Raw genomic sequence first — 13,226 nt, 5'->3', positions numbered from 1 at the left:
AACTCAGCCACACTGACCCTGTGGGCTACTAGGCAAGGCTGCTGCAAGGAAATGTGGGAGTCTCCTTCAGAAGATGAGTGAGGGCACATGGTCCCCCCGGAACTGTCCCCTGACTGGCCACAGAGCAGTTTTCATTTCAGGGGACTACTCCCCAAACAAATTACCTAGGCAAATGCAACCTTGGAGATTTTGGGTACTAGAGCCATCCACCCACTGGCTCAGCTACCTCTCAAGGCTGGAGAGCAGTGCCCTGGCCCTCACAGACAGGCTATGTCCCATGTCTCACTCGTGCATCTCCTCTGAAGGATCAGCAAGAGTGTCTGGGCCCAGCCTGAGATCCCAGCCAGCTGCTTCCCTAGTGAGGAATGTGGCTCAGCTCCACCTTGCTTCCTTCATCATTACCACCAGTCCTTAGTGCCATTGTGCTTAAGGTCATTGCATCTCCCTGTACCTCCCCTATTCCTCACTCAGTCATGGGATACCTCCACATCTTCCACCATTCTCAGTCTTCCTGTCTCCTGGGGAGCTGCCCCTTTCTTTGGAGCCTCAAATGCTTCACCTACCGGAGTTAGGACCTGTGTCCCTGGCTTGTGCTATTCATAGATACCTGGGCCATTGGGATTCTCCTGTATAGCACAGACCAAAGAACTGTCCCCAAAATAATACCTAGAGCAGATCTGTTAGAAAAACATCCCATTGTGACTTAAAAATGGCCAGTGATGGGAAATCCAACATGCCTCTTGGTATATCATTCCTATGATTAGTTACCCTCACTAACAAACATTTACGCCTTATAGCTAGCCTGAGTTTGTCTAGCTTTATCTTCCAGCCATTGGATGGTGTTAGATCTCTCTCTGCTAGACTGAAGAGCCCTTTACTGAGTAGTTGTTCCCCACGTAGATACTTACAGACTAATCAAGCCACCCCTTAGCCGTTCCTCATCTTACATTGCTACAGATCAAGACAGTCTAACTCCGGCACAAGGGTGCCTCCCCCAGCACTAGCACCTTCTGAGCCATCCATGGCATGTGGATGCAACAACGAAAGAGCCTGCTGGCTCAGAATTGTCCGTTGCTCCTTTGTGCTCTGTTCCCCCAGCTGTCTCACATTTGGTTTCATTTCCTCCCTCTGGCTTCCCACAAACACCTGATTTTAATGTGCCTACTATGAGGGAGAGGGGAAGCTGGGAGCTGAGCTATTTTGACAGATGCTGTAGGAGGCACATGTGCTGAGGGGAGGGGGAGCTTAGCCAGGATAGTTTAGCAGCCCTAGCTTGCAAAGGAGAGTCCTGGCTTGCAAGTATCCCTTCCAAACATGAGGGCCAAATACAAACCTAAACAGCTAGTTCTCCCCGAGAAGTCCAGGTGTGAGCAATGAGTCTGTTGTTCCAAACATGAAGGAGAAATCTAGGACACAGCAACACAGGTTCTCTTCTCTGTCTGCCTATCCTATCCCAATGAACAGCTGGGCAGACCTGTCCCTGAGTCACACCTGGGCACACCTGTATGTACCCCTGGATGCCAGTGCTGTGAATTTTAACCTTGTCTTTACCTCTTATATTCCTCAGGCTCCCTTGCTCTCTCTTTCTATTCTGGTGTTAGCCACAGAGCTGCATCTTGCATCAGGAGAAAAAGCAGAAGCTAATGGTGATGACTAGGGAATAAACGAAAGGCTTAGGAGTGCCATTTGGGCAGGCAGCTTACCGGTCACCACAGGGTACGTCTGGGGTCCTGACACGTTGGTCCCCAGGTCTGGGTTAGCAGAGGCAGATAGACTTGACTTGACTTCATCAAGACCAGGGGTCAGAGCTGGGAGGGAGTACTCATTACCCTGGGGAAGAGAGGAGAGAGACAGCTCGCTATTGATGCGCCGAGAGGAAGGGAACGGCATACAGATGGAGGAAGGAAGAGGAGCAATGCCAAACCCTGCACAGATGGGAGAGGAGGAGGAAACGGAGCAGATAAAGGAAAAAGGTGACAGGGGGCAGGGAGCTGTGGACGAGACCCTCACTTCTGCTGTAAGCAGTGGCTCCTTCCCCATCTGGGCAACAGCAACAGAGAGGGACCAACAATGGGAGTTACTCTGCTGTGGCCGAGCACAGAATTTGGCCCATTCCCTCTGGTGTGACCAAGCTTCCAGGCCTGTGGGTGAGGAGGAAAGTTTGTGGGTAGAAGCTCAAGGGGGATCAAGAAGGGATGTGGCAGCCTCTCTGGCAAAGGAGAGTTGAGGGCGTGGCTAACACATATGTCCCCATGGTTGGGGCAGAGGTTGCAGTGGAAATGACAGGGATGCTGGGGCATTTCTGCTGCAGACAGGGCCTGTGTAGGCCGGTGGCCATTGTATCTGAGCTCAGTTTGCTCGGAGATTCCCCCCACCTCTTTCCTGGCTCTTGAGAAACAAAGACGCCTCATCCCCCACCACTGTCACTTTGTGCATCAGGGTATGAAATTGGGGAGGGGGAGAGCCACATGGCTAACAGAAGGGTGGGAGGGGGAGAGCCACTGAATCTGAAAGGGAGTCCTGTCCGAAAGGCTCTGGTAATTGCCTTTTTATTGTGGCAGCCTCCAGACCAGACGCGGAGCCACAGAAACCAGAGGGACTACAAAAACACAGGAAAAGTTGCTCTGATTAATATTACATTAAATTAAAACTGATTTTCTGCTCTTTCTGCTCTGTTTTTTCAATCCGCTTCCCCAACCCACCTACCCCCCCCATACGTTGCCTGCAAGTTGCCCCCTCCCTGCCCCCTTCTGTCCCCGTCCAGCCACGATTGCCTAGTCATTTCCAATTCCTTCTTGTATTGATCTTCCTGTAGAAATCAGTTTTGTAATTAGCTGCAAATTAGGCCTTCTAGTGGGGGTGAGCCTGCCCCCTGATTTATCACCAGAGTAATTCGCTGTGATCGGAGAGAAATTAAAATGAACTCAATTAGGCTTTGGATTTGCTTTATGGGCCCTGCTCAGAGTTTCAGGGGGAAAAATGACTGTGTCGGTGTTTAATAGTCTAATGAAAGTAAATAAAGGTTATTCATTGTAATAAAGCCAGGGACTCGGGGATGAAGGGAGTCTACAGCCAGCTTCTCCTTCCCTTCCTTTGTTGGTTTATGGCTTGGGGCGGTTTAAAAAGACTTTTGATTTTCATTTTATTAAGACAAACAGCTTTCGGGATAAAAGGCGGAGTGTGGGGCAGGCGCTGCTGAAGCACAGAGAGGAGCTGGGCCGTGAGAGAGAAGCCCATGGGATTTGTAACAAGTTCGTAGCTCCCTGGCTACTGATAGAATCTGAAGTTGCACGTTTCCTTACAATGACGTGTGCATGTAGATATTCAGAGGGGTTCATGTGCGTGCCCATCCAGAGAGGGCTGTACATGTGTGTCCATGCAGAGAGGGATGCGTGTGTCCATGAAGCAGTACGGGGGTATGTGTATATATACATAAGTGCCAAGACAGGCGTGCCTGCAGCTGGTGTGGGTGTCGAGGGTGCATGGGAGAGTGAAGGAGCTCACTCCCTGCCATGTCCCCCACGTGCCTGATTAGCACCCATTTGTGCCCATGTTGTCGGGCAAGGCCCCCACCTGCTCAGATTTGATGTGCTCTGATGTTTGAAAGACATCAGGGTAAGAAGGACGTTCAAAGACTCGATCTAAAGCTTCCAGCTGTTGCTGGGTGAAAGTGTCGGCACGAAGGTGCTTCCGCAAACTGTCCACGCTGCTCTGGGAGTCTCCATTGGGAACCGAGCCCTCAGACACATCTGTGGGACACAGACAGAGAGAACAGGGAGTTAGCCCCACCCAGTCCCTGAGGAGAGGTGTTTGCTGGCTCAGATCAGCAAGTGATGCAGTGCAAGCCCCAAAGGGGCCAGGAAAGGAGCACCCCCTACTCCAAGGGAGCTGTGCCTGTGGGGAGGGAAGGCTGAGAGGTCTTGAGGGTGAGCCCCTGTGCCCTGCCCTCACCCCTGGCTTCCATGGGGAACATTACAGTGCTCCCACCCAGCACACTTGAGGCCATGGAGAATGGCACTTGGCTCGGAGATGAGTTTCAGTTCCACTGATTTCCAGTGTTAAAAATCGCCAAATCTCCATTGCGGAGCGTAAAATGGGAGCAAAGCGCAGAGATTAGCATTGCTAGGGGACCACCAGAGATGCAGCTCATTCCAAAGCGATGGGCCTGAGGGATGGGGACATGTAGCCAAATCACAGCACACCAAAAACACCTGAAATAAGGGAGTGCTGTGGTGTGGCATCAAATCGGTGGCAGATGTGTGTGTGTTATAACAGCCTGTTCCATCCAAAATGAGTCTGTCTGCGTTCTAACCCCCATTCCCGCCTGATGCGAGTCCATCCACGTTCTAACCCCCCTTCCTGCCCGAGCGGAGTCTGTCCGCGTTCTAAGCCCTGTCTCGCCCGAGGTCAGGATCTCCCTCTTTCACCTCCCCTTCCCCCCATTAGCATTCAGCTCTGTTCGTTAACCAGTCCCGGGCAGCCTCTCTGTTACACCCCCATTCCAGGGACTGTGCCACCTCCCCAGATGTCAGGCTGTCTCTGAGTCACCCAAACTGTGAGGCTCCCAAGCGACACTCATTCCTTAGGCCGTGGTGCAGGGTGCAAGTACCCACTTTGCCCTCCGCTTGCTGCATGTCATGGTGGTCTGCCTGTGGCAGAGACAGTGCCCCCATGGGCACCTCACCCCCCAGAGCTCTGCTGTCACTCGTCTCACCCTCCTGCCCTGGAGCAATTGCCTCCCCGGCATAGTTCCTACCCCAACCTGAGACCAGACTGCAGTGGCCCAGAGGAATAGCCCAGCCTGCTCCCTCCTGGCTGTAAGATGTATCCCTTTATAGGTGATTATACGATATGATATAATCAATAGTACATTATATACAGTAACCTAGTACAGTGCCACTTGCACGACCATAGAAAATATTACATATTGATTTGTCCCAGCTGGCAGCCTTCCCCTTCTCACTCTCCCTCCTCGGCCTGGGAGGGGGGCAGCATTTCCTGGCACTAAGCCCTTTCCCCCTCTCTCTGGTCTTATTCCATGGGGCGAAGTCCTGAAGTCTTTATCCAGGCAAAGCAAGGATTTCAGTGTGCAGGGCTTGACTGTTGAAGAGCTAGGTGCAGCAAGCTTTGGGAGAACTGGCTGTTATGTCAGGGGGTGATGTTCAAAAGTACCTCAGGCATTAAGGAGCACAAGTCTCAGTGGCTTTCAGTGGCTTGAAAATCATCTCTCGAGGTGCTGAAACGGCAGTTAGGCTCTTTTGAAAATGCAGGCTGCCAGCTCAGAGCCCAAGGAAAGCCAGTGCGGTGCTCTTTGGAAAATCTGGGTCCACGCTGAGAAAGAGGAGCATGTGTGTGTTGATGTATGTGTGTGCCTCAGCCTGTCTCTCTGGAGAGAAGGGTGTGTATCTCTTTGGGTGTGTCTGAGTCAGTGGGCATGTCTGTGTGAGTGTGTGCACAGTACCTCATATGTCACTGTGTGTGTCTCTCCACCTACTTGTGGGTGCTGCGTGTACTGGTACGAATGTGTGATTCTAGGCCTATGAGGGCTTGCATCTCTACGTGTACCTATTATTTCAGTTATTTGTGTGTTTGCATGCCAGTGTGTCTGAATATCCATGGCGTAGCTAGGTGGCAAAGCTCCCACTGACTTCTGTGGGGCCAGATTTCACCCTCTCTGTGTCTCTGCTTGGCTGTTCATGTGCATTTGCGAGCACGTGCATTTGCAATTTATGTGTGTACATTTGTGTGTCTGTTATAGCTCTGCGCTTGTGTATCTCCAACATCTCTGTGTGTATGTGCACAGGCACTGGCCAGGCTTGTATGTGTAGGAGCTTTCTTAAGTTGCTGCAGGAGTCTCTTTTCCTTCATTTATTCAGGGGCCCTTCAGATCTTGACAAATCTGTCACTCTAAATTTGCGAGAGATTATGGTGCTCTCTCCCCAGCACGGAGAGAGGTGATATATGATATCTGCTGCCTCTATTGATTGCCTGATCTGGTGGCAGAGGGCTGGCGAAATGAACTTGAAATGAACATCATGCCTCAACTCATTGTGCGTATAATACACTACTTAATCCCACATTTTTCAGCCGCTATGGAATTCAATTGATCAATCATGTCCCACTGATAGTACTGTTTTTAGGGGTTATTCTGCTCACTGACCTTTTTATTTATTTATTTATTATTTTTGTTGGTAAACGCAAGACCTGGTGATAAGACAGGGCCTGCACAGTCCCCAAGAGACGGGGCAAAGGATGAGAATGGGAGAAAGGAGGGAGGGAGGGAAGAGCCAAAGCAAGAGAGAGGAGGAGGGACTAGATGGGAAAAGGGATTTATGCCAGGGACATAAGGAAAGTTATAAAGAGAAAGAGACACAGGGAATGAACTAGCTCAAAGAGGAGTTATGGGTTTGGTGCAACAATCGCTGGATGAGGATCTCTGGCCTGGGCTAAACAGGAGGTCAGAGTAGCCAATCAGAATGGCCCCCCGCTAGCCTTTAAATGTATGAGAGATGAGGAACACAGTGCAGGAGGGAGGAGCGAAGGCTGGTCTGGCCTAGGGTCATCTCCTAAACTCTCCCTAGGGGTAAGAAGGATGGTTTTGTAGCCTAGGGCTTGGGAGAACCAGGTTTATTTCCCTGCTCTGTGTGACCTGGGGTAAGTTATCAAGCCTCGCTTTGTCTCAGTTCCCATCTGTAAAATGGGGATCATACCTGCTCCCTGCTTCACAGGATAAATACATTAAAAAACCTGCCATGTGCTTTGAGATCTGCCACTGCCAGGAGGTAAGTGTTGTTATTATACCCACAAGGAAGCAGAGCCCCTACAGTGCAGTGCTTTGAGTTCCCTACAATGCCCTGAGAGGTGGTTTATGAACAGGGAAGGTCAAAGATTTGGTGGTTTCCAGATGGAGTGTCGCCAGCTCACAGAGTTCCACCATTATGAGTTTGGCGCCAAAAGATCATGAGACGGTCTCAAAAATCATGTGACCATAAAGGGAGTCCTATAATTCTTTGTGTTTGCCTGCTGCCGTCGGACCCTGTTGGGTTTCCTTTTCAACTGCAACCACAAGGGCTAGAAACTTACTTCTGTTTTTAGAAAAAAAGAGCTGAGATTCTCACCTAATCACATGACTCCAGGAGCTGAGGCCTTAGGGAAAACACCAAATGTCATGATAATTGTTATAAAATCCCCAGGGTTGACAGCACCATGGGTGGGAGAGAAACACAGGAGAGGGACACTATAGAGAAGGGATGGGGGATGACAGGGGACACTGGGTCAGAGTGAAGGGAAGATTCAGGGGAAAGAGTACAGGGTGGGAAAGGGGAGGACATACTGTGGAGAATGAGTATCGTGATGGGCAAGGGGGGACTGTAGAGAGTGAGACGTAAGGGGGGGTTCAAGGGGGTAGCTCAGGAATAGAGGATGCTGGAGAAAGAGCCTGGGGCTGTTTAGAAGGAGGAAGGGCAAGGAGAAGAGCTCATGGGGTGAGAGAGCTTCTGGAGGAGGACGAGAGTCATGGGGAAGGCTCAGGGGAAGCAGGGAGATTCTGAGAGGAGACAGGGTTCAGCTGGGGAGGGACCACTGTTAGGTTTGGTAGAAAGGGAGGAATGACAGAGCAGGGTGTTATTATGATGAAGTGAGGCTGCAGGCAGGATTATTGGACAGGTGACAGGCAAGAGAGTGCCCAGTCAGGTAACATGGCAATGCTTTTGGGATTGGCAAAAGAACCCCCCCATTTGTGCCTGGCCCAGGGACCCCACCAGCCTAGTGACACAGGGCACCCATGTTGGATTGGGAAGGCCTGCACAAACAGCTTGAGGGCTGGACCATGGACCTCAGTCACAAGCTTTCTTACAACAGAGTGTGAATGGTGTAAGTACAATCAGAACCAATCCTACACACATAATGGGAACCACATCTGCTCCCAACTGGCTGCCAGGAGAACCCGAAAACAATTGCACAACTGGCATAACTGCCTGACAGGAGACACATCAACACCCCTGTGTGTGTGACAGAAATACCCCAACAGGTAACATGGAAACACACTGCCAAGTGACACAGAAACACCCCCATGGGTGTCATAAAAACAGCCGTCCAGGTAACATGGAAACATGCTGACAGGTGACACAAGGACATCCCAGGATGTCACAGAAACAGCCCTACAGTTCAATGTGTTTCCATGTTACAGGTGACACAGGGACACCCCATGTATCCTAGAAACAGCCCTACAAGTGACACAGAAACACTTATGTCTCCCATGAGAACATCCATACAAATGACATAACACTCACACCGTGCTCTCTTTGGAGCAGGGACTCTCTCACTGTGTGTTTGTATAGTGCCTAGCACACTCATAACAAAAATGGATGAGTCTGACCTGCGGACACCTGCCTGGTGACACAGCAACACTCATCAGAAGTGCAGAGGGGAATGCATCTGGGTAAGCGAAACTGCGGCAGAAATGCTGTCCCTCTTCCCCAGCTTTGTCAGACCGGGGGTGGTCCCCTCTGATCTGTCTGTCCCAGTGCTACCTTGGCCTAGGATGACCAGATGTCCTAATTTTATAGGGACAGTCCCGATATTTGGGACTTTGTCTTATTTCCCTCCACCCCGTCCCAATTTTTCACACTTGCTGTCTGGTCACCCTACCCTGACCCTCTGTCTGACCGCTGCCTCGGCTCTGTTCTAACCACGCACACCTGTCCCCTTACAGCAACACTGCTCTCTCTCTTCCTCCTTCTCCCCTTCTCTTTTTCCCCCTCTGATGTGTTGCTGGGTCCCAGTGCAGCCAGGGCCTGTCAGGTATCTTTCCTGGACATCCCCTGAGGGGGCTTTCACAGCACTGCCAGTTGTTGCAGTTTCAAACTCAATTGTTCTCCTCAGTACTGAGGCAAATGGAGTCATTAATTACCTTCCATCGGCTGGGCCGAGTTCAGAACGCGATCAATACGCAGCGCTTGTCATTCACGGCAGCCAGCCCTGCACACCCCCTTGCTCTCACTGCATTCAGCAGGGACCCAAAGAGCTTTGCTCCAAAGCCCTAGGGCAGCTCTCCCCCAGCTCTGGAAGGGAGATTAAGCCTCCTACTTCAGGGTTCAGTCCAGTCTTTGATATAGGAGGCCAGGAGGAAACACAGCAGGGCATCTCACTCCACCTCTGCCCACTGCAGGGTTCTTCCACCTCCCTCTGAGGCATCTGGTGCTGGCCACTGACTGGGTATTGGAGGAGGTGGGCCTGTGGCCTGATACAGTCTGACAGCTCCTGCATTTCCAGGCACCTTAGTTTGGCCCCTGATGCTTATATCAATACTAAGCCTTTGTGATGCCTGAGGAGGCCTTTACCCGTGGCGGGAGCAGAAAGCAACAGCACCAATCTGATCTTGTCTGCAGCTCTCTGGGCCCACCCAGCAGGGGAGGCTGAAATATTGGGGTTGCAGCTCCCCCCAGAGGGCTCTGCCCTACATTTAGGGTACCACCATCTCTGGGTGAGTCAATTCCATATCAAGCAGGGCTGCCAGAACACATGGGGCTTTGACTGAGGATACTGGAGCAGACAGGGTGGAAGGGAAGGGCAGGGATTCAGCTGGGAAGGAGCTCACTGGGATGGGAGCAAGGTATGAAGGGTGCCAGGAAGGTGGGGAGGGTAATGAGGTGGAGAAGGGGTGCGTTAAGGATATTGAGGTAGTGGGGGGTGTAGCAGGGATAGTTGGGGGGGCGGGGATAGCAGCTTGGTAGGATATTAGCCTTCAAGAACCAAATATGTGTTCAAACCCCCATGTCCACATGCATTGGGTAAACCTATGTGTCTGAACCTCTTTATGCAAACCCCACATCAACAAATCTATGTCAGTTTGTAACTAGGGCTCTCTATCACCAATCAGCATTCAAACTGAGCACATTTACTGTGTATCTGGACAGGCGGAGGGCAGCAAGGTTGTGTGTTCTGGCATCAATGTATAGGTAGGATTATGAATCTATGAGTGAGGAAGACTGCATATACACATATGTGCCTGGATACAGAATGGATAATGTGGTATGTGCATTGGGCATTTAATACAGGAGGTGCAAGCTTACTCTTAATTGTGCAGGCTAAGGTGCATTTAATATTGTGTGAGTATGCAAATGTGCATTGGATGAAGTCTGTGCATACAAATAGCATGTAGTTAATGTCATGTTTAGCTGTGTAAATGCATATGTATTAAGGTCTGTGTGCAAATGTGCATTGGATTACTATGGAGTATGTGAATGTGCATTTAATGAAGTGGGTGTGTGCATGCACAAATAATATGCATTCAATACAGTTTGCAAATGTACAAATTCAAATTCAGCACAGGGTTTGTGGGACACCACAGATATTGAACACGGTCTCGGTGTCTGGTTGTATACCCGAGGCTGTGAGTGAGCATGCTCATCTGTACTGAATACAGCTGTAGTGTGCATGAGTAAAGGCACTTTTGTGTCAGCATGCACACAGCTGCCATATGCACATGTGCAACATGTATAACCATGCTCCATGGCTGTGTTTGAATGAGCATGTACATGCTGGTGTGTAGTGGTGGTGGTTGTGGCTGTGCTATTTCAGTCTAGGCCAGGGGTTGGCAACCTTTCAGAAGTGGTGTGCCGAGTCTTCATCTATTCACTCTAATTTGTTTCGCTTGCCAGTAATACATTTTAACATTTTTAGAAGGTCTCTTTCTAGAAGTCTATAATATGTAACTAAACTATTGTTGTATGTAAAGTAAGTAAGGTTTTTAAAATGTTTAAGAAGCTTCATTTAAAATTAAATTAAAATGCAGAGCCCCCCGGACTGGTGGCCAGGACCCAGGCAGTGTGAGTGCCATTGAAAAGCAGCATGCGTGCCGCCTTCGGCACACGTGACATAGGTTGCCTACCCCTGGTGTAGGGTGTACTGTGGCTGGCCTCTGTGTATCCAGTGCAGCATGACGGCTCTCTGGGCTGTATTGGAGCCGACTGGGCAAATTCTGCTCTCAATTCCGCTGTAGTAAACCTCCAATGACTCCACTTACCTCAGTGGAGTCACTCTGGGTTTATACCAGTGTAACTGAAAACAGAATGTGCGTCCAGTAACTCTTGCTGACTGTGTTGGGTTTGACCCTTTAGAAGCTAGAAATGCAGCTGTCCTCGGTGTGCGTATTTGCCTTCTTTATGTCAATGGAGCAGCAGCAATGCTACTACACAATGGGCCAGATCCCCGACTGGTGTAAGTCAGAGTAGCTCCATTCATTTCAATGGAGCGATGATGATTTATGCCAGCTGAGGATCTGGCCTTCCCATCCTCTCCCCAGCTGGTGCACACATTTCCTCCAGCATGGAGCCAGCAGGGAGAGTGCTGCTGCCTAGCTAATGCAGAGCAAACAGGGCTACTGCAGCTCCGTCTCCCAGGTCAGAAGACCTACTTGGCTTTGTCATGGGGTACGGCTCTCTCCCTTCAGATCTTGAGCCTGTGTGTCGTGGTGCTGGACCTGCTGAGGATCCCCTTGGTGAGTTTATAAAAAATGGTGGCTTTTGTTAGCTCAAAAGGACACAAGCAAGGCAAAAAAATACATTGCATGCAGCCCTAACTATGCTTGTTTAGAGAAACTGCTTGCATTTATGAAGCCTTTGGTGCGGAAAGCAGGGTTGCAAATGACTGCATCAGACCGACAGTAAAGGCCATTAATTTCCTGTTATGTTTTCCTGTGTTGGGGGCTTTATTAATTTAATTTTACACTGTCGAACAACAGCGAGCGCTGACACCGCCACGCTCAGAGGGATTTTTTTTTTCCAAGCAGCGCTTTGCCTGACATGCAAATCAACACCATTACCGGAACCAATAAAGATGAGGAGGGGACGGTGGTACCCGTGCAGCCCTGGCTCCCTGCTTCTTGAGAGCTTGGGTTCCCGGTCAGGGCACTGGCGCCCGATTTAGCTGTTGGCTGCCTGAGCTCAATTGACCTGACTCAAGCCCCAGGCAGCTCTATGCACTCCCCAGATTTTATTGGTCTCACCCATCCTCTCCTCCCAATAAAATACTCCTTACTTCCTCTCCCCTGTCTGTTCCGTTCTGCTCTCACTCCATCCCAGACCCCAGACCCCATTCCCCCTACAGGATCCTATCCTGGGGCCCCTCAGACCCCACACAGCCCTGTCCTTGTGCCCCATCCCCATCATTCTCCCCTTTCCCCATGTACACACCAGCAGGGGCAAACGCACACTCCAGTCCTGAGCCAGGTGCCAGTGAATCATTTTATTGGACACTCTTCTGAGTCAGCAGTGAACCAGTGCCCCGGAGGGGGTGTTGTTAGAGGCTGCCATCTTTTTGATGTGCCATAAAACAAGGGCTCTGATCACTCTGAGTCATTAAAATTCCCATGGCACTTTTTGCAAGAGTGCAGACATTAACCTGGCTGGCCTGACAAATTCCAACCTGCGTGATTACACACTGCCTAGCTAAATCCCCCATGCAGTTTCAATTGGACACGGCCGTCTCCTTCCTAAACTGCTGTGTCATTGCTCTGCACTGTTCAGTAACAGCTGTGCTCCACCCCAGACTTAGCTGCATTTCAGTGAGGACTAAAGTGGTTCCTATACAGTGAAACTTTCCAAAACAGCCTGTTTTTTCCCCCTCTCACTAAGCAACTGAACTGTTACAGAAAGGTCACTGAAAAGTGCAACGCACTGAAATACTGTATGCATGCAATGCTATAATACACTGCAACTAGCTGGGATGTGCACTCTACTTCAGTACCATATAAACAGAGTGTCACTGTACCCTAGTTCCCTGGAACTCGCTGGGAAAGCGCTTTGGGATCCTCCTGAATGAAAAGGTGCCATATCAATGTAAAACGAAAGTGATGAAAAACAGTCCCTTAAAGCAACATGAGGCCTGCTCATCATTAGCAAAACACTTCCAGATACACAACGGAGCAGGGCAGAAAAGAACCCGAAAGACCTTTAAGGCCCTACAGGATATTTATTTCTCCCACTGGGAGGCTAAGATGTACCCAATGTCATAGAGGTGAAAGCAGATGGGACTTAATGAAATCCTTCCAAAATATGGGAAAGTTCAGATCTGGATGCAGGGTCAAACTCTGTGCTTGTCTCTCTAGAACTTCCTGCCTTTCTCCCCCAGCCCAGTGTTCTGGGCAGCCACAAAAGCCTTCACCCGTCTGGGAGCCCAGCTATGGAAATGTTGCGCCACCTTCTGCGATGCCATTGACTGTGGAG

At 50.2% G+C, this 13,226-nt stretch overlaps 1 protein-coding gene across 3 annotated transcripts in view; it reads right to left on the bottom strand.

The window, feature by feature from the left end:
- Window positions 1–13,226, bottom strand: part of PAX2 (paired box 2) — a 102,168-nt gene that overhangs the window by 32,199 nt on the left and 56,743 nt on the right. For all 3 annotated transcript variants that reach the window (XM_045022840.1, XM_045022839.1, XM_045022841.1), the window contains exons 6-7: window positions 3,574–3,749; window positions 1,704–1,830 (exon numbers count right to left, since the gene is read on the bottom strand). In XM_045022840.1, the coding sequence (XP_044878775.1) occupies window positions 1,704–1,830; window positions 3,574–3,749 (303 nt within the window). The remainder of the gene's footprint in view (window positions 1–1,703; window positions 1,831–3,573; window positions 3,750–13,226) is intronic.

The sequence above is a fragment of the Mauremys mutica genome, chromosome 7, assembly GCF_020497125.1.
Source record: "Mauremys mutica isolate MM-2020 ecotype Southern chromosome 7, ASM2049712v1, whole genome shotgun sequence".
NCBI classification, from domain to species: Eukaryota; Metazoa; Chordata; order Testudines; family Geoemydidae; genus Mauremys; species Mauremys mutica.
The sequence above is the reverse complement of the archived record's forward strand: the minus strand, read 5'-3'. Positions and strand labels throughout refer to the sequence as shown.